General features: G+C 40.2%; 1 protein-coding gene across 8 annotated transcripts in view; it reads right to left on the bottom strand.

Annotated features, from left to right (window-relative positions):
- The window catches only part of PDE1C (phosphodiesterase 1C), a 317,833-nt gene that overhangs the window by 233,031 nt on the left and 57,263 nt on the right, over window positions 1–27,539 (bottom strand). For 6 of the 8 annotated variants that reach the window (XM_021385552.1, XM_021385547.1, XM_021385545.1 and 3 more), the window contains one exon: window positions 19,712–19,883. Coding sequence is in view for 5 of the 8 variants with exons in the window: in XM_021385547.1 (XP_021241222.1) it covers window positions 19,712–19,883 (172 nt within the window). In the remaining 3 variants the exon portion in view is untranslated. Of the gene's footprint in view, window positions 1–19,711; window positions 19,884–20,973; window positions 21,069–27,539 lie in introns of all 8 variants that reach the window. The other 2 variants (XM_021385550.1, XM_021385554.1) reach the window with 1 other exon arrangement.

The raw sequence follows: 27,539 nt of genomic DNA, 5'->3' as shown, positions 1-27,539 counted from the left end.
ATACACCTACTCGCTCAACTAGGTGTATGCTTCACTGCAACACACCGTATATTTTTAGTTTATTTCCAGAGAGGGAGACAACAACAAAAATATTAGATTACAGTGCTGCTTTTACATACCCAGAATGTTATTTCAAGTTATTGCTGTGTGATTAATACAAAGATTATAATGTGATATCGTTTGAAAGGCTGACCATTTTTACGCGCTCTGAAGAGCGTGAGCTTTCATACGTGAATAACAGAGAAATGTGAATCAGCACAGGTCGATCAGTGAGTTGCCTACTTCACACATATGACTAGGTGCTAATAGGTTAATTTACAACTTGTTTTATTTTTATCCCCACATCTTTACCACTCATAGTAAGCCAGCTGGGTGAGATCCTTTATTTGTGTTGTCCCAACTGTTTCAGACATTAAACAATACTTCCAGCTGTAAACATGGGCCCAATCAAATCAAGGGTTGACTTCAGTTTTAAAAAAAAAAACCAAAAACTTTTTTTCAGTTTTAAAACTTCTCATAGTTTTATAGCAGACCAATTGTATGCACAACTCCAAAACATCTTTCACCTGTAAATCTGCGGGTCTGATCCTCATTTATTTCACAGATCTTACTTGGAGGTGGGTACAGTGTAGCACGTGTCTGTGTAAATTCCTCCACAATGCCAAGGAAGTTAAAAAAAATAAATCACAGAATGGCTTGGGTTGGAAGGGACCCCAAGGATCATCAAGTTCCAAACCCCCTGCCACAGGCAGGGCCGCCAACCTGCACATCTAATACTAGACCAAGCTGCTCAGGACCCCATCCAGCCTGGCCTTGAACACCTCCAGGGACGGAGCATCCACAGACTCTCCAGGCAGTCTGTTCCAGCACCTCACCACTCTCTCTGTGAAGAACTTCCCCTGATATCTATTCTAAACCTTCCCTCCTTGATCTTAAAACCATTCCCCCTTGTCCTATCACTGTCTACCCTTGTAAAAAGTGGATTCCCCTCCCTTTTATAATCCCCTTATAAATACTGGCAGGCTGCAGTGAGGTCACCTCGCAGCCTTCTCTTCTCCAGGCTGAACAAGCCCAGCTCCCTCAGCCTGTTGTTGTAGGGGAGGTGCTAAGTGCTTTAGCATGACTGAAAATTCAAGGCGAATGTAAACACACAAAAGTACAGAAAGCTGATTTAAATTATTTCAAGGCACATTACCTCATTGCCCGCAAGGAAAACCCACAGAGCAAGTGTGGTTATGTGTTCCTCCCGCCCCACTGCTGCCTTAATAGACAAGGGACAGATTTTTCATACTCACTGGAACAGGTGCTCAACTACTCATGAAGATCTTTAATTTGGTATTGGCTCCTAGGTGCCCTGCAACTAACTCTCCCACCCTATAGCTCCCTGCAGACCTCAGAGCTCCACATATGCATGGCGCTTGTCCTCATGTAGGTATCCCAGAGAACTGCAGCTGCATATCGCTGTAAACCAAGACACATAAAGGATACAAGTATATATATATATATATATATATATATATATAATTCATTTTCTCCTTAATAAACAGTCCCACGTCAACAAATCACAACCTATCCCTGCTCTGAAGCACATCAGGATAACCATACATCAGTCACATCCTGTATTTTCTTTCAACTACTTTTTTCCTTTGCAGCGTTTGCAACAATCCACTGGGGAGTATAGTAATCCCAAAACAGTGCTGCCTCCATGCCACAGTCATCAACACTAGCTGTGTTGGAGCATTATAAACTGCTAGCCTACTCATATAGAAAGTAAAGACAAATTAGGAAGTTTGTGTAGCATTTTGTCTGCCTTTTCTTTGACATACCATCCCAGTTTGGTTATAGAACTGTGGTATTGAAATAAACTGTACAAGAATTACACGTACTCTTCTCCCAGTCCACATCCTTTTCCTTGTGATCAACTCTCTTCTCAGAGACATCAGAAACAAGCAATGCAGAGAGTACCTTGAAAGGTACTGTCTTGCTTCTGCAGAAGGTTCTGTAGCTCTCTGCCACAGGGAGAGCTGCTTGGGCAGGGAGAGAACCTCAGATGGAAGGAGGGAATATTTTTTACTGTTCTAACTGCCACATTGTACTGAAATCGAGGCCTGAGTTCTGCAGTACAGTAAAGGTCTCTGACACTAAAACCAGCAATGCACAACAATTAAGACTGTTTCTCACACAAACCTCAATCCTTTTCTGGGAGAAACCACAGATATTTTCCTTACGGGAGAAGGTTTTTTTTTTTAAGTTGTTAATTCAGCTGCAAAACTGCCATGAAGAAAAAATAAGCAAACAATATCTTTATGCAGAACAGAACTCCAAGCAAACCAAGACAGACACCATAAATTAGGTTCACTTTCACTAGTCAGTAAAATCAGATGACAGGAGAGAGACTTGTCTTATCACTCCGATATGCACCTGCTCCTAACTTAGTGAGCGAAGCTAAACTTGCTTTAAGATTTGTTCTCAAATTTCAATTATATTTTCCAAAACAAAGGAACTAAAGCATAGATCTGCCTCCAAGACATACCTGTTTGCTTGCTGTATTCTGAAAAGACCCCATATTATGGGCATTTGGCAGTCCTTGTTAAAAAAGAGAGCCTACCAGTGCCTTATCGCAGCACTCTGTGGCCATCTCTCCATTTCTGTAGCTAAATGCACCCAATGTAGCAAAGCAGCTGCATCATTTACTGTTCATTAGGAGGCAGAAGTGGCACAGAAAGTGGATGTCTTTGTTCACTACTTCTAGACTTTCTCGTTCTTGTGGATATTTAATCCATATGCTTTGCTTTTTGATAGATAGAATTAGACCAATTCATCAAAATCAGAATGATTCCCCTTTGGAACGTTTTTTCCTCCCATATTTCAAGATTTTTTTCAGACTTCATATAATATTGAATTCTGCTGGATTAGATTGTTAGTACACATTTGTTAATAGCAGACCCAGAAAATTCCTCACTCTTCAATTAATATTGCTCAGTAGAGCATCCCATATTTGCACAGTCTCGGGATTATGGAAGCTTTCTGTTGGAGGAACTGAAAACCTTGAAAGATACCTTAACAAGACCAAAATTTACTGCAGAATTGCCAAAAATATTCCCTTAATTCTGTAAAAAATATTTTTTTTTAATAGTGTTTGCTGGTCCAAATATTTGAGTGAATTTGGACTAGCTTCTGTCCAACTTCTCTTTGCTTTGTTCGCTTAGGAGACGCTCATATTTCAACTGAGTTACATCTGTGCACAGATTTTTGTTATGAGTTATAAACTTTCATTCAAATGCAGAAAAATCTCAAAAGCCAAAATCATTTTCATTTTCCAAACAGACCTTTACAGTTATGGAAAAAAATTCCCCCACTAGAAGACTGTTGACAACAGCCTTCACTTCTAACTTGAACTATGTCCAAGTCCAGATCACTGAAGCTGAAACAAATGCACTGATTTTGACTCACAGTATCACACCAAGTCAGTGTAACAAATCAAGCACATGCTAAATAACTGAATTTTTACATATCTAACTTCACTTTCCACAAGGATGAATCAGCTCAGCAGCAATGTCATGTCAGTGGCAAAATATAATAGAGTAATACACAGAAGTATGTGTCTTGCAAACGCCATGAAAGTATATATAGCAAGTTGCCCGCATTTGTGTTTCACGAATGATCAGAGATTCTGACATCAAATATCAGAGAGGTGAGCTAGAGGCTGGATGTGTTACACCACCCACACCATTCCCACCAGCAGGGCTCCTCTCTTGCCCAAGAGCAGATTCAGATTGTTTGGGCTACTGTGCTACAGCAAAACTACTTCCAAGAATTCAAATGAGAAAGAGGTTGGCAATTTAATTCTGAATTTCAAAAAAAAAAAAAAAAAAAGCCATCTGTTAAATATAAACTGACAGGAGTTAATTCTTTCTGTCTCCGTGTTGTTCATTGACCCTTTCTTTGCTTTTCTGAATAATAAGCATGACGAATTTTGGGAAGGGTTCAGAGGAGATTACTTATAGTACAGTGAGGACTGTGACCTGCGCCAGAAGCTTAAATAAAAAGAACTGGGGCAAATGGAAAGAATGACAGCTGCAAATTTGCAATCACAGAAATGATCAAGAAATGCTATTTGATAGCCTTGAAAGTAAATCAACCAGAGTAAGTTTGCTCGTGCCATGACACGGGGCAAATGAGAGAAAACCACCAGTCAGGCATCAGGGGCAAGTTGTCACTTCTGCCCAAAATTGAAGTGCAATGGAAACAGGGTGAGGAAAGGGAAATAGAGAGCATGGAAAGGTGTCCCTCTATCTCATTTCAGGTGGAAGTGAAGGAAGAAAACAACAAATACTGTGTTTATGATGTCCTGCATGAGTGCCTGAACTGGCTCAATCCCCTTCCTCTGAACACTGAATCCAATGAAATAGGCAAAAGCTCTATGTTAATAAAATTGATCTTTAAACCACTGCTATTTTTGTGGCTAGACAAGGTCACAGACCCCGTCCCTGAATCTGTTTTCATCTAGAGGCACGGAGTCTCTTTGACTCTCTCTTGAAGTTATTCCTGATTTCATTCTGGGCTGCACAACAAAAACATAAGCAGCCTCCTTAGATCCCTGTGCCCATGGTTACTCCCAGCTCACGATAAAAAGGATGGTCGCAGCGCATGTTTTTAGGGCTTTATCTGTCACTTGACAACACTTCCACTTATCCACTGCTAAGATAAACACTAAAATTAGATGCCGTGTAGAGGTCTGGCTTACCAAAGTTATCACTCCTCTGTCATTGTGTCCTCTTGTCCACAGCTTTCCTAGAGCTGGACCAGAACAGCCCACATACACATCCAGCTGCACATGTACAATGTGCAGCCACACTCAGCAGCTAGTCGCGGCCATGTGGCACATGAAAAAGAATCTGGGCACAACCTTCAGAGGCAAAACTACCTGCTTTGACAGGGCAGCTCTCATCCTGCAGCGAGGAGAGATCTGGGAACAGGCGGCCTCTTCCCTTAGTGCTGTCCTGACACCTCAGCACTTCTAACAGACGTTCTCCCATGGCAGCACGAGGTGACTCGTATCAAAAGGGGAATGACAGCAAGATCTTTGAAACCAAGTTCCTGTATTCTGTATTAGAGCAAAGAATAAGTATCTTCCTCCAAACTATGGTTGTTGTGGGATTTTTTCCTTTTACCCTAATAATCAAGCTGGGGCTTTTTTGCATATCTTCAGGATTGAACACAACATATCTGGCTCCTCACTGGGCCCATTTATGACAAATTTCACTGCCGATATTTACTGCTGCTTCTGGCAGCCAAATTTTGTCACTCAGTATGTGTTCAGGCTTCCCACCTGGCTGAGCTGCTGCAGTGCGCTCATAGGTGTCAGCCTATGAGACTTCCTTGAAAGGAGAAAAATTTCAAATTGCTGACGCTCGAGAGGAAAGCAGACTTGCATCTGTGACAGGCCATGAGTTCTTTTTCCCCTAAAAAAAGAGGTACCGAGTACCACACGCCATACTTTTCAGAGACATGCCATCTTTCTCAGGATTCTCACACAGAAAGCACATGAATATAAAAGATAATACAGGGGGTGAGTTATCCTGGGGGGACCACCAGCATCTCTGAACAAAATCCTAACCCATAAAATTGCCTTCATCTCTCTCTGCATACATAGGCACACACACACTAAGTATCATCCATCTACTTTCATTCCTCTTTTTCCCCTTTCACTGCATTCCCATTTGTGCTGGTACACATCAGGTATCCTGAGGAGAAGGGCCTTTGCAAAGCCAGTTCCTTACATTAGCGTTCACTAAGGATTGTGACAAACCACAACATGGGGGGGGGATACTCACAAAAGAAATTATCTTGAAAATCATGCATTACCATTTTTCAATGTGTTTTCCCATCAGGCTGCTTTTTAGTGCGGATTCTCATATTGTTGTGTTAATAATGTGACTGATTTAATCAGCAGTTGTTTGCTAGATTTCTTAAACTATTAATATATATTTTAGAGGTATCAAAAATTCAGATGAAAATGTTGAAAAACACCAGCTATAGAAAAAAGTTAAAACCATCTATGAAATTTCCAATATTTACTTTTTCCTTGAAAATAGAGAAAATTAATGAAGATTTTCATTGTAATTTAACTGAAGTCTATTTTTTACCCTGAAAAAACAGGAACAAGTATAGCATTATTCTCAATGTTCACAAGCTACTTTTAATTAGCTGCATTTCTATATTAAGTTTAGCTATGAGATTTTTGCATGCTTCTAAATATACACTTGGGTTATTTAATTTTATGGTTCATGCTGTCTAATGATCACAGAACAAGACTTACTTTAAAAAAAAAAAAAGAAAAAGCTTTATTTTAGTAAGATATGGCCAAGATGGTTAAAGTTGAAAAGAATAACTTCCAGTAAGTGTATATAAAATGAACTCAGCAATTCTCTCTAACCCTCCCATTAGTTATATTGAGAATACCTTGCCAAAGGCACTTTGCAGGATAAGCTGGCTGTATGTCCACACTGCCTAGGCTGCAGCAAGGCACCTGTGTTCAACAAGACATAAATTCAAAAAGATTAGGCTTTTGAAGCTCTCTCTAGATTGCAATCATGTAGTTTGGATGCATCTGAACTCAAGCCACCTGAAGCACTGCTAGTTAGTGTACACCTGGAGAAGAGGCACAGCCCCAAACACTGCACTTACAAGTCACAGCCATCATGATGCTAGAGCCAGCAGGACCCTGAAAACTAGATGCAACAGTGCCACACAGTAAAGAACCATTATGTCATTCCAACATGGACACCAAACAATTCACGGTCAGGTAACAGCCACTGGGCTTGACAAGGCTACAGTAACACCCAGGGTGAGAGTGCTCACAGGCATGGGCCAGTTTGGGTCAGACAACAGCCTTAAATCATGCAGAAGTCAAGACGTGGTCAGCGACACTAGCATAAACAAAATGCTCATGGCAGACATCCCAGAAAACTGATCAAGTGCTGCACAAGCTGACACCATCCTCCAGTGCTGCTACACACACTGAGAAGCCCATGGATATTCCCAGCCCAGCTGAGCACAGCTTTGTCAGAAAGCAACTGCTTCATTGCTAGGCTGAAGACAAGGCAGATGGCTGCAGGTTCACACACCTACATGCTCCAACTGATGGTAGCTACAGGAACAGGCTGGTGCCAAGCAAGGAAGGCCATGGGGTAACGTCAATTTGGTGCAGACAGAGATGACCACCCTCTCCTGCTGGACTGAGAAGCCCATCTTGGACTTGGTGCTGCTCCAGACTTCCTGCCAGCTCATTTAGCCCACAGCGCAGCCCTGCAAGCAAATCCTACCAGGGGATGCTGGTGTCACTCAGCCAGAAACAATGTGAGGTGACAGACCTCGGTTCAGTAGGAATGGCAAGAAAACAGACATGAAACTGGCACAGGAGCTAGCTCCTGGCATGCGAACCAGATGGCTCCTCATCACCATGAGGAGGTCACGTCAGCTCTCCTACCTGCAGCTCTGGCTTCCCCAAGTTCCTCACAAAATAACAACCTCTGCTGCCTTTCCTGTCTTCCCAGTAATTTCACAGAGAAATATGTCTGTCATTTGCCATTAGGATATAAGTAGAGCTGCTTATAAAGGTGGCGGTGAGGTGGCCCTCAAGTCTGCCTGGTTCAGAGATGCCAGGTATGGCACAAACGCTGTCAGAGGCCTGGTAGACTGTAGGCATGTATTGCCAAACAGCTCTGCAGCTGTCAAGTCGTGTGAAGTTGGATGCATGGGTCCAGCCAGAGCTACAGCCATGAGTGCACACCCTGAAAATTGCCCTTAAAGGCCAGCTTTTTATTTCAAAGTTCAATAGTCTCAGAAAATATCACTAAAAAAACAAAGTAAAAAATAAGGCTGAGATGGCTGTTCACGTTATGTGTTTGAAATTGTGAGTGAATTTAACTTTTGGTCCTTTGATTCTAGCACCAACTTACTTCCCTGAAAATCATGCAAGTATGAAGACACACAGAAAACAAACAGAGGCAACGCTCGTTTCCACTTTTGTCTCCACCCAAATCACATTCAGTTAGCTAATGCTATTCAGCTTGTGACAACTTAGCTGCCTTAGATGTATACTAGTACAAATCTACTGAAGTCATAGACACTGAAACTGAACGGCTAAAACTGGCAGAAAATCTGGCCTTGTATCTGTGTGGTATTTCAGGGGGTTTTTTTGCCCACAAAACAAACAAACAAATGAAAAAGAATTCTAGAAGCCAGATAATGAAAGAGTTTAACACTATCTGGGAAGAGATAAGTATCAGAATTGAGATGACTTTACCTTTGACAAGGCTGGAAAGCATAATCACATTTTGGACATGCAATAGACAGACTCAGCAACTGAAAGGTTAATAAAATAATGCATTTATTTGCTTTTCTATCCCTTTATCTGATCTCAGTGACAAAGGAAATATATTAGAAAATTTTAGGCCAAGTTCTGTTCTGAAATCAACATTAGTAGAGAGTACTGCTTAAAAACAGATATCACATTTGTCTAGTATCTCTGTGAATATCAATATTTATACTATATTTTTTAAGATCAAGAGAAAATTCAGGACACTCATCCCCCAGAAACACCTCTGCAGATGCAACAAGCAGTAACTTCTGTTCCAGGCTTCGACTCAAGACAGATCAAACTGTTCAGCTGATCCTGGAAGGGAACTAATGATTACTAACACCACAAGTAATCTCTCTAAGACCAGTAACCAACTCATGATGAGCTGACAGGAAAGTTTCCACCCGTTCTTCGTGCAAGTTGCCTCTATCATAAGCATTTCCCCTCCCTGTGTAGAGGAAATTAGTTCTGACAAAAGTAAATTATATTAGAGGATCTGTATTAGTATCTCATTTAGATGAATTTCTTTTTTTCCTCTCATCTATATGAGCTGTGAACTCAGTGTCACTTTATTTAGATGACTGGGAGATAAACCTTGCATTTTAATGAATTTCACTATGGAAGATTAAATTCAAAAAATACAGAGTTTAAGTAGAAAAAAAAGTTAAGACATTATTCTAATTCATCTCAAACACAGATGGATAAATTCTCCAGAGAAAAATCCCAGTTGTGAATCTGCATTGCAGACCTCTACTACATACTGACGTCAGAGGGAGTTCCATGCAGCAGATGTTTGCAGACTGTGCAACAAAAATCTGCAATGCAGATAACAGATCCGCAATGCAGATCAGACAGGACGATTTCACTCAGAGTGATAACTCAGTTTCACCTACCCCACTACAGAATCACAGGAAACCTGAAGCTGGAGGGACCCCTGGAGAACACCAGTCCAACCGCCCTCACTCAAAGCAGGGTCAGCTACAGCAAGGTGCCCAAGATTGCCTACAGTTGTATTTTGAATACCTCCAATGACAAAGTCTCTGCAACCTCTCTGGACCTGTATTAATGTTTGGTCATCCTCACAATAATCAATTGATCAGTTAAATAAATAAACATAAGGAAAAGCTGTTTATTTAAGCTATATTGTCTTGTATTTCATTTTTTGCCCTCTGCCTCTTGTCCTGTCACTGTGCATTACTGAGTAGAGGATGACTCCCTGTCCTGCATTCCCCCCATAAATATAAATATTTGATAAGTTTCACCCAAGCTTTCTTTCCTACAGGATGAACACTGCAGGTCTTCTAGCCTCTCTTTGTTTGTCAGATGCTCTAGTCATTTAACCTTCTTCATGGCCTTTTGCCGGACTCGTTGCACACAATGCCCATGTCTCCCTTGTAGTTGGGTGCCCAGATCTGGATCCAGCACACTAATGCTGAGAAGAGGGAATGTCTGACTAGCTGGTCATTCTCTTCCTCCCACAACCCAGGAGGCTGTTGGTCTTCTTCACTGCAATGACACAATGCTGGTTCGTGGTCTAACAAGGATCACCAGCTTCTTCTCAACAAAGCTTCTTCCCAACCATGTAGCCCCCAGCACATATAGCACATGGGGTTGTTCCTCCCTGGATGAAGGACTCTGCACTTCCTTCACTGGACTGCATCAGCCCAGCTGTCCAGGCATTGATGTCCCTCTGAAGTGCAGCACACCCATTCCCCTAGTTTTCTTTAATCTGAGAATTTGCTGAGGGTAGAGTGTGCCCTGTCATTCAGGTCACAGAAGTTAAACAGCATAGATCATAGTTGCCTGAGCCGTAACACAGCTACTCTGGGAAATCAATCTTCATAAAACATAATGAATCAATTTGCACAATTATAAACTTCCCATGAATGATTTTTCAACTGTTTGAAAAAGAATGAAATATAGAATGAGAAATCTGAGGTTAACCTCATTTCAAGTCAGAAAAAAAGAAAACAAGTTTAAAGAAGAGTAACATGGTTGACATTCTGCTTCAGTACAAAATTAAACAGCCTGTATTCTGTTGACACCAGTGAGTAATTCCTGTAAGAAATGAGCGCAGCTTTGCTAGCATTAGAGCTGATATGTCAGGATAGCAAAATTATCTAGACACACAATGAATTTCAAAGAGAAAATAAGAAAAACAGTTAAGTACAGTATATTTCTGAGAACCAATGCAATGGACAAATATGTAAATCCAGAGCAACACACACACAAAAAAAATCGATGTTTCAGGTTGTTGCTTGCCAAAACCATCCTGCTCACAAAGTGCTTTGGCGGTATTAAAGTCAACATTATAGCAGCAGAGAAAACAGGCAAATAGTTAAAGGCTGTAGTAATTTAAAGTCTGTAAGCTTCATGGAGTTTTTGTGAAAGCCAATGTACATCATCAGAGAGGGAATTTGCTGCATCTAGCCCAGGTTGCTTTGATTAACACCATTTGACAGCATTGCTAATGATTCAGCAAAAAAAAAGAACTCTGCCAAGTTTATCAGATTTAGAGCATTAATCAAAGCCATGCAAATTTTAGTCTATGAGCACAGTTTTGAAATATCAAACCACATACTCAGCTGAGGCAAGTCAGTAAAACTCCACTGAAGTCAACTGAGTTTTATGCCAATTTACCCCAAACTTGGCTCACTGTATTTACACTTGATACTAATTCTTCTACTCAAGTACTGCTGATATAGCAGGTAATTATATTATGAGCAACTTTAAAACAATTCAGAAAGTGAAGGAGCCATCCAAAGGAGGTACAGTGCCAGAAGGAGAATCCAATTCTCTCAAGATCACATCTTCAGAATGAGTATTACTTTATTATGGATAACACTGTTCAGAATTGTAGCAGTTATAATTAAGTCTGCCCTAAGAACCCAGTAGTTTAACAAACAATCTTGATTCAGTAGCAAACACTATTGGTGACAATTATATGACAAAAATCAATCTTGAGGTGCAGAGTACTGGCAATAGAAATACATTCTTAATCATAGAAGCTGCAACTGCAGACGCTCTAACCGATCTAAATGATGCTTGCATGCATCATTTAGAAGGAAATAAACTTCTGATGATTTTCCTATTTCCAATAAATGCTCTTCAGTAGCTGTTACTTAAAAGAAACACATCTTCATGGTTTGGTCCTTTTTCAGCTGAGCTGAGAGAAAATTTGCTCTGACAAGGAGCTGTGTTAAACTAAGTGCTCACATAAAAGATGACAAATTCACAACAGAAGGAATTTCTGGGCAGTAGTCTCAGGTCAATTTCCACTCTCAAACAACAGCCTTTCAACCAAAAGAAGATAGAACATTTCTTTTTGCCATAGCAAGATCAGCACTGACAGCAAATTTAGAATACAGACCTGGTTTCAAGACAACTTAAGTCAATTTGTAAAGTTTAGATCAATTTATAAAGTTCAGATGAAAACCAAGGAACACATGATAGTTTTAGCAGTCTTGCTGTGAACACTTCAGTAGCTTCAGAGCCAAACATTATTGGAACTAAAAATAAATGTCCCAGTCTGCAAACTACAGACACCGTGGCTCTGACATCAGCGAGTGCCGAGTACTCAGATGGATAGTGTGATAATTTCCAAATGAGACCTTTCTATTACATAAAATAGTTTCTAGAAATTGCCAGCAGGCAGCTTAACGTGTGAATACCAGATAAAGAACAGTCATTAGAAAGTTATGTGGGAAAGGGGTGCTGCCAGTTCACAGTAGCTTCACTTACCTAGATGTTACTAATGTCTGCAAAATCACTGGCGGGCTGGGCTGCAAATCCACAGCAACAGCATTTTGGGCAAAACATGGCAGTTACCAAAAATCATTTTGCATGAGGCAGTAAGAGAACAGACAAAACCTTCATCAGAGATCACTGAGTCAAAAAGTAAGAAACAAAGCAAGGGGTGCAAACAGGAGACTCCAAAAAGCCAAGAGCAACCCGTAGCCCAGCATCAGTAGCATTGCTCTGGGAATCAACAGCTCAGTCCATTGGATGGGTGACACCTGCAATGGGTGCCATGCTTTCCAGTGTGTCCCAGATAAATATTTAGAATAGATTCTTTGTTGAGTTTCATTAAAGTCTGAAGCTTGTATTTAAATACATAAACCACTTCTGAAATACCTTTTTCTTATACAGAATGTAGTTCTCTCTTCAGATCTGATTGTCATACTCAATTAACTAGAGCTAAGAATCACTTTTTTCTCCTTCCCTTCAAAGCTCCTCACATTAAGAAATGTGGGACATTAATGGAGATTAAGGTCTTATCCAACAGCTCCAAGATTATTCTGGGTAATTTTGTAATTCTGCTGTTGTTATTCACTTCAAAATATTCCTGAGATTTTACTCACAGGTTTTGTAGTCTCAAAACAAAACAAAATCTGTCCCTTATTGGATTGAATCTGAATTCACCACATCTTTAGGGAAAACACCACATTATAACATACCAATCAACTTCATTGCTGTCAGCCAGGCATTTAAAGCTGGGGAAATAGCTCAGGAATTTCCTTTGAGTGCCTTTTAATGTTTCTGTTTACACAAATTTTAGAACTTAAGATAAAGTTTCAGCAACTGATTAGTCAAAGAATTCTATCTCCACTCATCACACTCTTACTGCCAAGATAAAGAAAACCACTATCCCATTTTCTCATTGGGAATGAAATATATACTGTGAAAGTCTTAATTTAATAACAAGATGAACAACGTATGGCCCACAGGACACGTACAGGCTGTCAGGACAATAAATCTGTCCCAGAGCCTATATTCCCTCCTCCTGAGCACTGTTCAAGTACAGATCACAGCCTGGAGGAACAGGCCCGGTGGCCCACAGCCCCTTTCAGGGGCTGGAAGGGACTTCCAGACATCATCGAGTCCAACTCCAATGCAAAGTAGGCTCCCTGCAGCAGGCTGCACAGGTAGGCATCCAGGTGGGTCTTGAATATCTCCAGAGAAGGAGACTCCACCACCTCCCTGGGCAGCCTGTTCCAGTGCCCCGTGACCAGCACTGTGAAGAAGTTCCTTCTCATATTGGTGCGGAACTTCCTATTCTCCAGTTTATGGCTATTTTTCTGGAAGCCTAGCTCTCCATCCCCATTAGGTGAGAGTCCATCAGGTTCAGTTTACATCAGGAAACCCCAGATCCCTGCACATGCACAGGAAGATCATACTGGGTGTAACCTCAGTGTAAGAGGCAATGGCATACAGATTACTTCATCTACTGGAGTGAGATATGGAATCTACTAGGAAGATTAGGCAGGACTTACGAAGTAACAGTAGGGACAGTAACACTTTTCATTAGCACTGATTGCAATACTCAAAGCTGCAGCACAACTCATGATTGGTTTCTTAAACACCTGCACTTTGTCTTTTGCACCTTTCCTGCAGCAGCACGCTGTACCATAACCTGTGCATCTCCTGCCACTCTGCTCTCCATGGAATTCTCCTCCAAATATTGCCAAGCCCCAATTCGAGTGCCCTCCTTGTTTGCCTGGTCATACGCTTTGCCTGCTTCACAGCAAGGCACATGCTGCTTAGCTGGAGCACACTAGCATCAGCCACTCACAGGAGTCAGCTATTACCCATCTTCTATCCATTCCTTCAGTGGGACTCTTTTTTAATCAGCTACCATGAAACAGGTAGGAACAAAGTACCTGCGAGATGTCTACTATTCCGTTAAACACAGCTTAGCTTGATCAGTAGATTAAATTGTTGTTAATGGGAAGGCTGAGGATCATACAGCATTTTCCTTAGGAAAAGGACAGCCAGTTTTCTGTGGGGAAAGCTGGCTACAGATAATGTTGTCATCAGGAATTGCAAGGCCTTCGAGACTGGTATTAGTATGTAAAGGCTATTAATCTCTTACAGTAGAGATAACTAAATAGCACAGTAAGTACTTCCTTAGCAAGATAAAGACAATCCTTAACTTCATACATTTTCCTATACACAACTGCCTGCTCAAATACAATTTATTCTGTAAACCTGTAAGGAATGCAGGGCCAGCAAGTGTAGAAAGCCGAGCAATCAATCTCATTTGTGTCCACACACACACACACTCCCTAGAACAGCCTTGTGTCACACAGACATTTGAGAGTCAGGTTCCACAGCTTGGATTTAAAAATGTTTGTTCTGTGCGCATAGTGGAGGCTAGCATCATCACTGACAAGGATTAGGGAAGATCTGTAAACTTACAGAGTCAGAACTGGAAGCCTCGTGCAGCGTCTAAGCAAATGCTCAGAGTTTATTAAACTTCAAGATTCAGGTGATGTACATCAGGTAGACACGTATGGTCAAGGAGATATACTGGCCAGTCATCTAAGCAGGACTTCCTTACCACCAGGACTGTGTTTGTCCAAGGAATATCAGCTCAACGTCTTGGTCCTATTTTGGAAGTGGGTTTGGTCCCTACCTTTAGGATGTACAACTGTGCTTGGACACCCACAGCGCATCTGAAATTCTCAGCTTGGGTCCTTTGATGTTCCTGATATTTACAGGAACAGAATTGCTGGGCTTTGCTTGTCATCAATAATACATCTATCCTATGAAGAACAAGACGACTGTGATATCAAAAAAAAAAAAAAAAAAAAGAGAGAGAGGTCCATTTCTCTTTCAACTGCCTTAAAAGAAAACACCTTCCTTCCAGATCCATGTGGATATATGTGGAGAGAGAGGATGAAACCTTTGAACAGTATGGTATAAATCTTTCTCCTCTGATCATCCCCTCGCTGACTCATAAATCTCCATCTACCAAGAAATGAGAGCGTAGCTCTCACAAAATGTAACATGCACCTAGAAAGGAGGCACAATTAAAAGAGAAGAGAGATTAATGATGTGGAGCCATTTCCTTAATGAACAGAACAATTTTCACTTCCTATTCATCCTAATGAGTATCAATAAATAACAAGAATAAGTAACAGGTTTGAATAGAATACAGATTAATTTAAATTTAATGCACGTAAAGAGCGTTATAATAAGTCTGAATTGAAAAAGATGTTGAGAAAGATGGTTTTCAGAGATGCAGCTTACATTTTAATGTTTAGCATGCCCTGGATCTGCTGTAGATGGGTATAAAAAACAATGAGCATATTTTATGTTTCCAGCCTTGCACAGTAGATTTTGTTGGTTTTTAATCAAGTTAAGGCAAATAAGACTTCTCTCTCATTTTTGTATTTAAGAAAAATAATACATATATTTTAGAAAAGAACAAAATCCAATTAAAATGCAGGCAAAAAAGAAATACTGAATCCCAGACACAGATTTATTGGGCAAAAGAAGGAAGGAAGAGCTTTAGCCTACCTCACATCTATAGTCATGGCTCTTCTGACTTTCAGACCCCAGATACCAGCTTAGGTAGTTGTAGGCAAGCTTTGGTGCTGCTCAGTATCAAAATGTGACCAGGTTCCTCTCCACCATGTAAGTGGAGATTGATTCTTGCTACAACGTGGGCAAGGTGGGAGGAAGGAAGATCCCTGTCCCTATTCTCATCGATGCTAGCTCAAGCCGTGCAGCTGAGCATCCTGGGCTGGCTCCCAGCACATTGTGCTGCAAGCAGTTTACACATCTGGAGCACAGGACCAGCATCTCTATCCTGCAGACTAAGCGGCCAGCAGATGGCATGAGCAAGAGGGTCCATCACCCACAACTGAACCAGGAATATAAGAAAATTAGCTGTCAGTGTGATTTAAGATTCCCAACAAAGTGAAGCAGCTAAGGAAAGCAAAGCAAACTGTCCTTGGAAAGATAAAGAAAGCAATTTTGCAGCAGATGCAGAAAAAAATGCAGCTACAAAGGTAGGAAAGGCTGTCACCAACTTCAAACTGAAAGCAGGAAATATTTTGAAAGGTGACAGAAACAAAGAACCCATGCAAGCACTGGGCTCAAAAACGTTCTAACCTTGAAGGAACTGAATCTTCCTCTCGGGTTCCCAGGGCATATCGCCTATCAAAAGGCAAGAGCTTCGTAACAGAAAACATGCACCACCTACTTGTTATAGCTGTATAGCTATCCAGTTAAGGCTTGTCTGATACAGAGTACACAGCCTTTGCCTCATGTTGACTGCTGAATTGTCTGTTAATCTGATTTATCTCTCTGGAAAACACTCCCACCTCAAGTTCCACCTGTCAGATAGAGCCAGCTGGACCAGTCTGCAATTGCAGACCAGCTTCAGCTGTCACACAGACCTAGACCAGGATGGGAGGCTGACTGAATGTTTTGGATTTAAAGAGCATCTGCAGGTCCTTTGAAGAACATTCCAGTAACCTCCTATCACAGCATCTCTGCTGCCACCAGATCCAGCATAGCTGCTGCATCACTCACCACTCCATAGGCACCACCACAGTCACTAGCCCTGGTGCCACATTCCAGGTCTCTGGACTCAAAATAATGTTCTCTCCTGTACATCATAACCAGATGAGCCTAGGAAAAATCATGACATCTTGGAGTCTTTAAAAATATCACAGCTCTTGTAATTGTGCATTATATATTAGCAGAAAGAAAGATGGTGGATGTAACAGATCTGTCACATGAAGTGCAGGCCAAGCTCATAATTTCGATGTGCAATTATATTTTTTTCCATTGTCAAAAGGGGATAACCCTTCATTCTCAACATTTCCACCATATTTTCCACATATAATTCCAATTGGAATCTCCTCTGCCTTCAATAGACAAAAAGAGTAAATGCCAGCGAGAATAGATTTCAAAATCTACAATTTAAGTACTGCAGTAGTACAACTTGTCAAGATACAGAGTTACTTATGACTACTTCACTTGCTCAATACAATACTGCAAACAACAACATACTGCAAATTCTTGTAATTCTCTTTTCAGAAAGATATTTGACCTTGTTAACACCAATTGTGAGTTTGTTACTATTTTTGAGATAGTAAAAAAAAATTGTAGAAGACAATTAGAATACTTTCTAACTAAGGAGAGAACACCCACTATACTGATTAGGTGTGCAGAGAGGGGGTTGTTTCATTTCTTTTTGCTTTATATCATAAAGATGGTTTACTATTGCAGGAAAAGTAAGACTGAAAAGACTGAAACAATCACATTCTTCCTTTTATGTTTATATCCATTTCAGTCTCATATCTTGATGTTGAACAAAATCAAATATAGTTCTCCTCATTGTCCAAGCTACAGAACAATAAGTACTGCACACTAGAAAACACGATCAAATACCAGAGGAGGTAACTGGGATTTCATGCTGCTTATATGTACTCACATAAAAAGAGATGCAATCACAAGGAAGTGTGACTCATTTGACACCAGAGAGACATTTTCTTTTTAACTATGCATGAAAGGGATAGTATTGCCATATACTGCTCGAACGGCAGTGAATCAGAAGCAGTAAGGGAATTGCTGCATTTTATGGTTTGCAGCAGTCACGTTAGAAAACCTGGTCTGGTCCTTCTCACCATGAAATCAGTTCTTATAAACCCAATATTGCCCTCCACAGATCCTGAAGTTCAGCCACCAGGTTTGTAATTATGACATGCAAATCCCAAATGCAATGAGATAGCTAGATCTTCCGCCAGCGTCTAGTAAACAAGAAATAAAGGAAGTCCGTAACTGGCAGGCAATGACTGGCACCCAGACACACCAGTCACACTCTGTCAAGGGTGCACTTGAAGATCAATACACAGAAGACCCCAATGAATCAAACGTGGAAAAAAATGCGACTGCTTCCTAAGCTCCAGTTTACATCATAGTATCAACAAGATTCCAAGCTGAATGAAAACACAATAGTGTTTTCATTTTTTTCCATGTCTTCAGATAGTAATTGCAAGGTGCTTTTGTCTTCAACTCCTGTACAGAACTCAAACACACACAGTGCTTCCGTCCTTTATAAAACTAGACAGTTATGATTCCCCTTTATAAAAGTCCAAACAATGCCATTTTGTGCAGTAATTTCTATACTGATGAAACGTAAAGGTTTCTAATGTTTCTAAAGCTAGTTTTGCTAATGTAATATAAATATCTTGCTAAATTACATTTTCCAATTCATCAGTCCTTACCCTATTTACAAGCTCACTTCTTCCAAGAGCCAACCCTACTCACATAGTCAAATCATGCCCTTTGAAATGCCGTGACATTATTTTGTCACACAAAATGGTTGAAATTATCTTGATGATGGCAAAGTAAGGATTGCTTCTACACAGAATTTCTTATGAGAAGTGAAAGCTAAAAAGAGCTCTCGAAACAGATTTCAAATCTCAAAAGCACAGAGTGTTTAAAGCCATTAAATATCACAGGTCATCATAAAAGGGGGAATCCACGTTCTGGAACTCTTGTCCTGAACCATTTCAACAGAAATATTAAAGAACTATAATGTGATTTAAGATTATGGGATTTATTTTTACAGGCTGACATAAATTGACTTGATGTTTATTTTTTTTTTCCAACATCAAACAGTTGAAAGAAGATACCTGAAATTACAGCCTAGTATAATGACTTTAATAAATACCTTCAAAATAATGGCTTTACAAAAAGAAATAAGTTTGACAGACTGAGGTATTAAAAAAAAAAAAAAAAACCTCTAACACAGAAATTTATCCAAAGCAAAAAATCACTTCATGCTCACACACACACGTGTTGATTATAAAAGAAAACAAGAGCATAGTTTTCAGAAGGAATTGCTGAAAAGCACTTGGAAAAATCAGTTTTGCCACACAATATTTCCAGGCACACCAATGTTCACATTTTGGTCAAAGACCCACTACAAGTGTACAGCTTCTCCATTTTATCTTATTTTCAGAGACTTATTTTCAGAAGACATGCCAATAAACATCTGACAACTTTACATTCACATGATTAAATGAGGGAAAAATCCAGAAATTGACATATCTCATACTTTACAACTGCAGCAATTGCTTGTTTACAAGTCCCTGGCCAGAAACCTTCTCCTGGACAAAATAAATTAATGTAATGTCTTGAGAACTGTCTAGCATTAACAAAGAAAGGTGTAACGCTCCCTTGCATCAATAAAGCATCATCTGACCTGAAGTGCAAGCTTTCATCACTAGAACACTTTCAAATGAAACAGCATCAACCTTCAAAGACATCTCCACATAATGAGCTGCCTTTGTTGACCATTTTGACAAATTACAGTATCTATACATGTCTTATCCATAATCTTTTAAGAAGGCTAATGAACTCTGAGAAAAAAGACATATCCAGTCAGTATTATTTATGGACCTCTCCTTTCCACTCCTGTTTCATATAAAGCTATGCAGCACGGCAGAATCTTTCAGAATTGATTTCTCCCACCAAATCCACACTGCAGACAATCTTAAAAATATCCTCTCAGTCATAAACAGTATAAAATCATATCCTTCAGACCTGAAAGATGCTTTCACCAGGGCCTCAGGACTGTCCACAGGTGGTAGCTCATCTGCTAGGATCTCTTCAGGAGGTCTAGGGTCACTGATGATGGTGGGCTTTGGCCTTTCCTTGAGGTTGCCAGTCAGCCCACCGATAATGGTGTTCCACAAGCAGTTCTGCGATTTAGACCCTGCAGGAGGAGAGTGAAAAAGAAAATGAACTCATGTTCTCTGGTAACCCAGCAGTCTAGAAAATGATTTCTTTGTTATCTTTCTGCCTTTGCATCATCACACTTTGCAATTATGCCTGAAAACCTGAAATAGAGCTCAAAGTTTAATTAAGTTTTAACATTCATGTCATCTTAAAACTCCAAACCATAATGACTCTGCGCTGGTTTTGGATAGGATAGAGTTGGCTTTCTTCATAGCAGCCCATATGGTACCGGGCCTTGGATTCATGACTAGTGTTGCTGCCACACCAAGTTTCAGCTTTTGCTGAGCAGTGCTTACACAGTGTCAAAGTCTTCTCAGCTCCTCATGTTGCCTCACCACTGAGAGGGCTGGGGGTGCACAAGGAGCTGATAGAGAACGCAGCCTGCACATCTGACCCAAACTGACCAAAATGATGTCCCATACCACACGACATTGTGCTCAGCAATAAAAGCTGGGGAGAATGAAGGAGAAAAGGGGGACATTTGAAGTTACAGTATTTATCTTCCCAAGTAACCACTGTACTCCCGCTTTTCTGGAAATGGGAGAACATCTGCCTGCTCACAGGAAGCTGCAAGTGATCTCTACATTTTACATTGCTTGTGTGTGCAGCTTTTGCTTTATCTGTTCAACTCTTTATCTCAATCCACAGATTTTCTCACCTTTATCCCTCCAGTTCTGGCAGAGTGAGCTGTGCAGGGATTTGCTGTCTACCAGGGTCAGGACATAATGGCCTCCCAAGGAAAGATTTGGTTACAGAACAAGTTTTCATGTGTCAATGAAAAGTTCCCTCTTCACATTCTACTTGAATTATAACTTTGCACATATTGACGTGGCAGTATCTTAAATGAAAGAACTAATCAAAAACCAAAATAATCAATACAATATTAATTGTTGAGTTTCATTGACTCAAGTTAATGAAGTTTAATAGTTACCTGTTAAAGGAAGGACTAGTATTAGAAAAGATATTTACTTTCTGTTGAAAGTTCAGTTTTTCTCAACAGACATTCAAATGTCAAAACAGATCTACAGATGAACTTTTTACATTAACTTAGAAGTGTCACCGGGTACCTTGTGCTTGTCATTCACAGATCCCACCCTTGTCTGTAAATGTAGATTCACTGACAAAGTACAACTGTTATTCTTCAGTCAGATCGCTTCTCAGCCTTTGGAGAAGAGAATATGAAACTTTCATAAACTTTAAAAAAGTATGCTTCATATTTTCAAAATTTTCCAAATAGCTTCTGAATAAATTATGCACCTAAAAACCCCACTGATACTGCCATACCGAACATCTGTACATGTTCTAACTTTAAAGCATTATAGAATACGTACAAGTGGGCTAGCAGTTTCCAAAAAGAGCAGTTAAGTGCTGAAATACCGATTATTTCAGTTAAGAGACTTTCCACAAACATTAAGCTTTCTGGATTCCAGGGTTGTAAGACATACCACCTCTTCTGGTGGTCATTCTGCATGGACATTTTATTACTATGCAAAACAAACAAAATCTGACAAATGGGATATTTCTAAAGTCAGCAACTGATTTTTTTTTTAATAGAAGACTGTACAGGTAATACTATCTGGAACTCAGACTTAGCTGTTCAGCAAAGATAGTTAAGCAGCAAATAATGGACCTAACATATACGGACTAAGCATACTACATGCAAAGTACTTAAGCGGAAACTCTGTTCCGAATAGTACAATTGCTATCTCATATCTCATAAGAATATATTACAAGAAAACGTTCTTCAGAAGCAACAATATCAGCTGCAACAAATAGGTAGTAGCAGGAGTGGTTTGCTAGTTGTCTTACATGTCTTCCTTTCACACAGCCAAAATGGCACAGAGATAGATAGATGAGAATTCATGTTTATCTCCTCCTTTCCAAAACAATTTTCAGAATATCTCCCAGCTAACCTAGAAAGCTTGATATTCATATGCTTCTCTGCTCTTAACTGTCAGCAGCTATTTAATATGCAAGGACCATATTTACCCAGATTTACAGGTAGCCTTGGTGTCCTGTGCCAAGTTTTAACAATAGCTAGAAAAATTAATAGTCACACCAAGTAGTCCAAAGCCAAGTAATCTGTATGCAGCAGCTGCAGAATTGAACACAACATCAGCACATCTTTATCATTCAAGGATTTGTGATGCTATGCTACAGTACTGCTTCTGTGCTTTAGGGTACCACTCAAATTTCTCAAAAAATCTTATTTATTTGAATCAGTAAGCATTTGTGTTCCCATTTCATATGCAGAAATATAAAGAATGCAAGATGTTTAAGTTATTTGACAGACCACACAGGTCATCTGTGATAGACACAAAAATACTGTGACTCTCTAATATGTTGAGAGGACTGCTTCTTTTGCAAAAGCGTGGCATACTTGGGCCACAAATAAGGTCCACAGAGAAGAACAAGTTGTCATCCAGCCATAAATGCTGCATGCCAAGAAAAAAAAAATCAACACTTGCAGAAAAAAAAGCTGTTATGTACTATTAAAATCGTATTTTGTAGAAAATAAGCTCTCAAGTCACATTTATAATTGAGACTTCTCCTACAATTATTCCAAGGACTCTGCTGAGCTTCCCAAACCCACACCTTCTCTTATTTCCACAGCTCTATCCTTTATTCCATAAGCACTCCAGCCTGTCAGGAACAGAAGAACATACTAGCCTTTTTCTGCACTTACAAGATACCAGTAGCTCATAACTTGCACCACCACTGAAAGCTCACAGTGACAAGTTAACGAACTCTTACTGAAAACCACAAAGTCACTCATCTCAAACTTGTTGCAGTATATATTGCTTCCCCCTACATCCTTGGTCCATAGCCCCAGCCCTTTTCCTCTAGCATGTACATTCCTTCACATAGTTCTTTTTTATGATTACATCTAGGCAGCAGACCTAGATAAACTTAGCTCTCCTGAAGATCAACATCAACAAATCTGCCAACAAACACGAACTAACTAGTTTCATTTCTGTAATGAAAAACCATATCCACCTGCCCTAATCAGCATTTAGCCTGCCCACAGTTACAGTGTTTTGCTTAATAGGCCTGATTGACCAACCATCAGCCGGAAGCCTCCAGCTGCCCAAAACACTGAAAGTCTCATGGACCTAAACCCCACAGCTGCAACTGTTCAAGTACTGGCGTCACAACATGACTAGTAGCAAGATAACACAGTGAGATATTAGGCACATTCACTACTGCTAAAGGAGTAGTAACCTCTTACATTCAAAGTCTGCTGAATGAGCTGGAATTTGATGTTTAAGAGAACAGGAGATTGACTAGTCCTGGCATCTAAATGAGTAACAACTCAATTTTAATTTCTAATCCTTGTGATAAGTCTAAACATTTGCAAAAGTTCTCCTCCCTCATTTTATTATACTCTTGGTGAGCTAGGGGCAAAAGCAAGATAGATGATAGGTGTTATAATTTAAAACACAGAACTCTGGTTAAAGAATGTGTGGTATACTTGACCTACTAGATGTTCAAATACTTTCATACAGTCTGAAAATATTGTTACATTGCAAGTCTGCCTACCTGGATAGCTACACAACCATCATTCCCACTTCCCCACTTAACAGCAGCAGCCTTTGCCTCTTCTATGTTCCTGAACTAAGCTGGAAACAGTCACAAACCCCAGAGAGCTGTGGGGAAATGGTCGTAATGGGCAAAGCTCATCAGAATTTCTGTAGGATATCTGCCATTTGCTTCATTGCACAGAAAGGTAGATAAAGGAAATAGGAAAGGTCAGTCTAACTGCAGTTCCACCAAAATCTAAGTTTTACTATTGACCACTGTAGAGCAAAGGAAGTTCTGTTCTCTGTTGTGAAGATGAAGTTAGTAATTGCCTTCAAATTAATCACTCAAGTGAACGTGAAAGGCCCAATCCTAGAAAACACCTGGTCTCTGGTTTGTGACTCATATGCCAATGATAACAGTCTTCCTCTATCTCTTCAGTTATTGCTTGACTCCTTGTCCTCAAATGATGCCAATTTTTATGCCATTCAGACAGGATGTTTTTGAACGTTTGATCTGCACCCTACTGACTGTTCAATAAAAACACAGCGTAGCAGAGTAGATAATAGTGTTCTCAGCAAAAATTTAGGGACTATCACTTTAACTCAGCACGTACCTAGAATATTTATGTTCCTGCTCCAGCAGGGAGATTGGACTAGATGATATTTCAAGGCCCCTTCCAATCCCTGACATTCTGTGATTCTGTGATTTCCCTTCCTTTTCATAACACTTCCCATTCTAATTTTCCTTCCTATTCCAACAGTTATCATCTTATAGTGTCATGATCATGCAGTCTTTTTTCACTGTACCCTATGTCACTATGCTTTTTATACTTTGTTTAGCTATTTGTTTTCAAAAAAAAAAATCTGTTTATGGCACGACTTGCCTCAAATCCATTCCAAGTTGTATATTTGTTTCCCAGTAAAAACTTACCGTTTACCCATCCTGTTTCAACATATCCTTGAATTGTTTACAAGATTTGTTCAGTACAGCTGTTGCTCTGTGTTTATATGTAGCGGTTTGATTTGTTCATACAATGGCTTGGCTGTCTTAAGAGCTTGGAAGGTGAGAACGGAGACCTAAACTCTGCTCCTTTATTAATACTGTTGACTTGAAGAAGCTTTCTTATTGGTAGTTTAAAATGTATTTTACAGTCTTCTGTGGAACTTGGTGCTTCAATATACTTACTGTAGTGACTGGCTATGCCCACTACCTGTAGATATTGTGAACTGGATGTTGACCTAGTTCAACAGTTAACCTAAAATTAAAATGCCTTCTTCAGTCAGCTAAACCTTTTTGCTTTTTTTTAGTTATTTTTGGAGTTTGTTCCCTATCAGCTGCTTCTTTGGGGTAACTTAGTCTCACACCTAGACTTTTTTAAAACTGCCAAGTCTGAGTCTGTTGTTTTTCAGGATGCAGTCAACTCAAAGTACGTAAGGAAAACCTTCTCTTACTGACGTGCTAATAAACATGTCCCCTATGGGGACAGGCTGAGAAAGCTGAGGCTCTTCATCCTGGAGCAGAGAGGACTCCAGGGGGACCTTATAGCAGCCTTCTAGTACCTGAAAGGGGCCTTCAGGAAAGCTGGGGAGAGACTTTTTATATGGGCATGTAGTGACAGGACAAGGGGTAATGGTTTTACACTGGAACGAGGTAGATTTAGACCAGATATTAGGAAGAAATTATTTACTGTGAGGGTGGTGAGACACTGGAACAGGTTGCCCAGTGAGGCTGTGGATGCCCTCTCCCAGGAGGCATTCTAGGCCAGGCTGGATGGGGCTTTGAGCAACCTGGTCTAGTGGGAAGTGTCCCTGCTATAGGCAGGTTGGAGCTAGATGATCTTAAAGGTCCCTTCCAACTCAAGCCATTCTATGATATGATTCTATGATCATGTTTATACCCCCTTTTATTAATAATTAAAATAATAAAAAGTTCTAAGATGGAAAACAAACATGTTTTTACCAAGGACAAATCCAAGACTTCAAAAGCATGGCAGAGGCTATTTGTATTATTTTGCCTCTGTATGCTGAATGAAAATTGACTGATTTTATATATATTATACGTGATTGTCTTAGTTGGGGATTCTGTCTGACCTTAAAGGAAGCACTGGCCCCTGCATTTGGTTACCTTCACTGGTTCCAGCAGGGCCTTTACGTAATGTTTTTTAATCATATTTGATGTATTTATACTTACAGAGAACATGCAGAATGTCACGGTTTTATGATTTTCGGTTATTGGTATTTCACATCATAACATCATGTAGTGTATGTATCTGGTTCTCAGAAGAGAAGGACTACTACATTCCCCAGGGGACTTTGCTCCCCTGTTACCATTTTCTGGTCAGAGGGAAAGATAAAAACTCACAGATCACGAGACCTGTTCTCTTTCCACCCGTCTCTCGTCCCGGCAGCATCTTGCTCCCCAGCCATCTCACCGTCGGTATTAGAGTAAGGCCTACTTTAATTTTGGATCAGCATCTTGTCACTGGAATCAAAACTGCTCTCTCTGTTTAATATAAGTCTTCATGTTACTGATATCTCAATGAAATGCTTTATTTCTAGGTCAAATATTGAAGCCTTGCAGATAAACTACAAAATGGTGGTTGTAGTTATTTTGTTCTTTTCTGCAGAATGGAAGGAACAAGTGCTTGGAGGTATAGGTGGTAAATAAGTGAAACCTAATGGCAATCAGTACAATTTTAAAAAGAGGAAGTACCATCTGAACACTTGTAAGTGTTGTACAGAGAGGCTGTAAAGTTTCTGCATTTTCAAAATTCAACTGAGAAAATGCTGGGCAAGTGGCTCTAGCTGACCATGCTTGAGTAGGATTTTGGACTAAGTGATCACAAGCGGTCCATTGCAATCTAAATGACTCTTGAGTCACAGTGCCTTCCGCTAGCTTTGCAGGATTGCTGTGGTGTGGTGCCTTTGATGGGAAAGGCCACCACCTGAAGGAACATAAGCAATTGCTGCTATAGCCGGATAAATGTTAGTGATAGAAGTCATCAAACAGGACTATAGCTAATAAAGAAGGTGATAGAAGCAACAGAAGATATTACAGCACTATGTGCCTCAAGACTGTGAGAAGGCTGTGAGCTGTCCTGAAAATACTTCCCTGATCACTTGCAGTTGTGGATTTTTAGAGGGGGAATATTTAATAATATAATTATTATAATAATAATAGGAGCTGGTGAGCTTGCAGGTTATTAAAATACAGCCAGTAAATTGAGGACAGCTAATGGATAGGGTTTCCCAGAGATGTTGCGGATGCCTCATCCCTGGAGGTGTTCAAGGCCAGGCTGGATGGGGCCCTGGGCAGTCTGATCTACTGGGTAGCAACCTGCCCATTTCAGGGGGGTTGGAGCTCAATAATCATTAAGGTCCCTTGCAACCTGAGCCACTCTATGGTTCTATGATGATTCTTTGATGAGCTAGCTGGATCTTTATATCCTCAACCTGACTCCAAAATCCCTAACTTAAAATCCTAACAGTAAAAGTCTGCTTTACACTTTGAATGATTCTCCCCCTTCCCTACACTGCTTTTTTTAATGTACGTGTTCCCCCCTGCACTGCATTTCCAACACTCCAAGCAGCTTGTGGCCTTGATCTCACCTCCTCCCTTAATCCTGTACGGCACTAGGTTATACAACAAGGCCTTACAATGGAGGTTACTCTATTTTCATTCACCCGACAGCATCCACTGGTCAGTTCTCTTCCACATAATGCAAGTCAGCCCTACTCCACAAATAAGGCTTGGCAGCCTGCTGGAAAGCCAAGATTAAAGCAGTAACAGAACTTGTTTGCTCCTTAAACTCTACAGACAAACACCAAAAAACAACAATCTTATGAACACCTAATCTAAACTAAAATGCCAGCTCAGTTTACAATGACATGGCATTACAGTTGACCTACTAGGCAGGCAATACTGCAGCATTGAGTCCTCATAACCTGAATATCTAGGAACAAATGGTATTTGGGCTGAATCTCCCAACCTTATAATTAGTATTTAGGAACCATTACGGACAAAAGCAAAGTGATAAAAAACTCAAAACATCTGCATTTCCATTTACATTGCTATCTTTTGTGATTTCCTTTGTCATAAGCATTTTCAGCAT

Source organism: Numida meleagris, chromosome 2, assembly GCF_002078875.1.
Source record: "Numida meleagris isolate 19003 breed g44 Domestic line chromosome 2, NumMel1.0, whole genome shotgun sequence".
NCBI lineage: Eukaryota > Metazoa > Chordata > Aves > Galliformes > Numididae > Numida > Numida meleagris.
The sequence above is the reverse complement of the archived record's forward strand: the minus strand, read 5'-3'. Positions and strand labels throughout refer to the sequence as shown.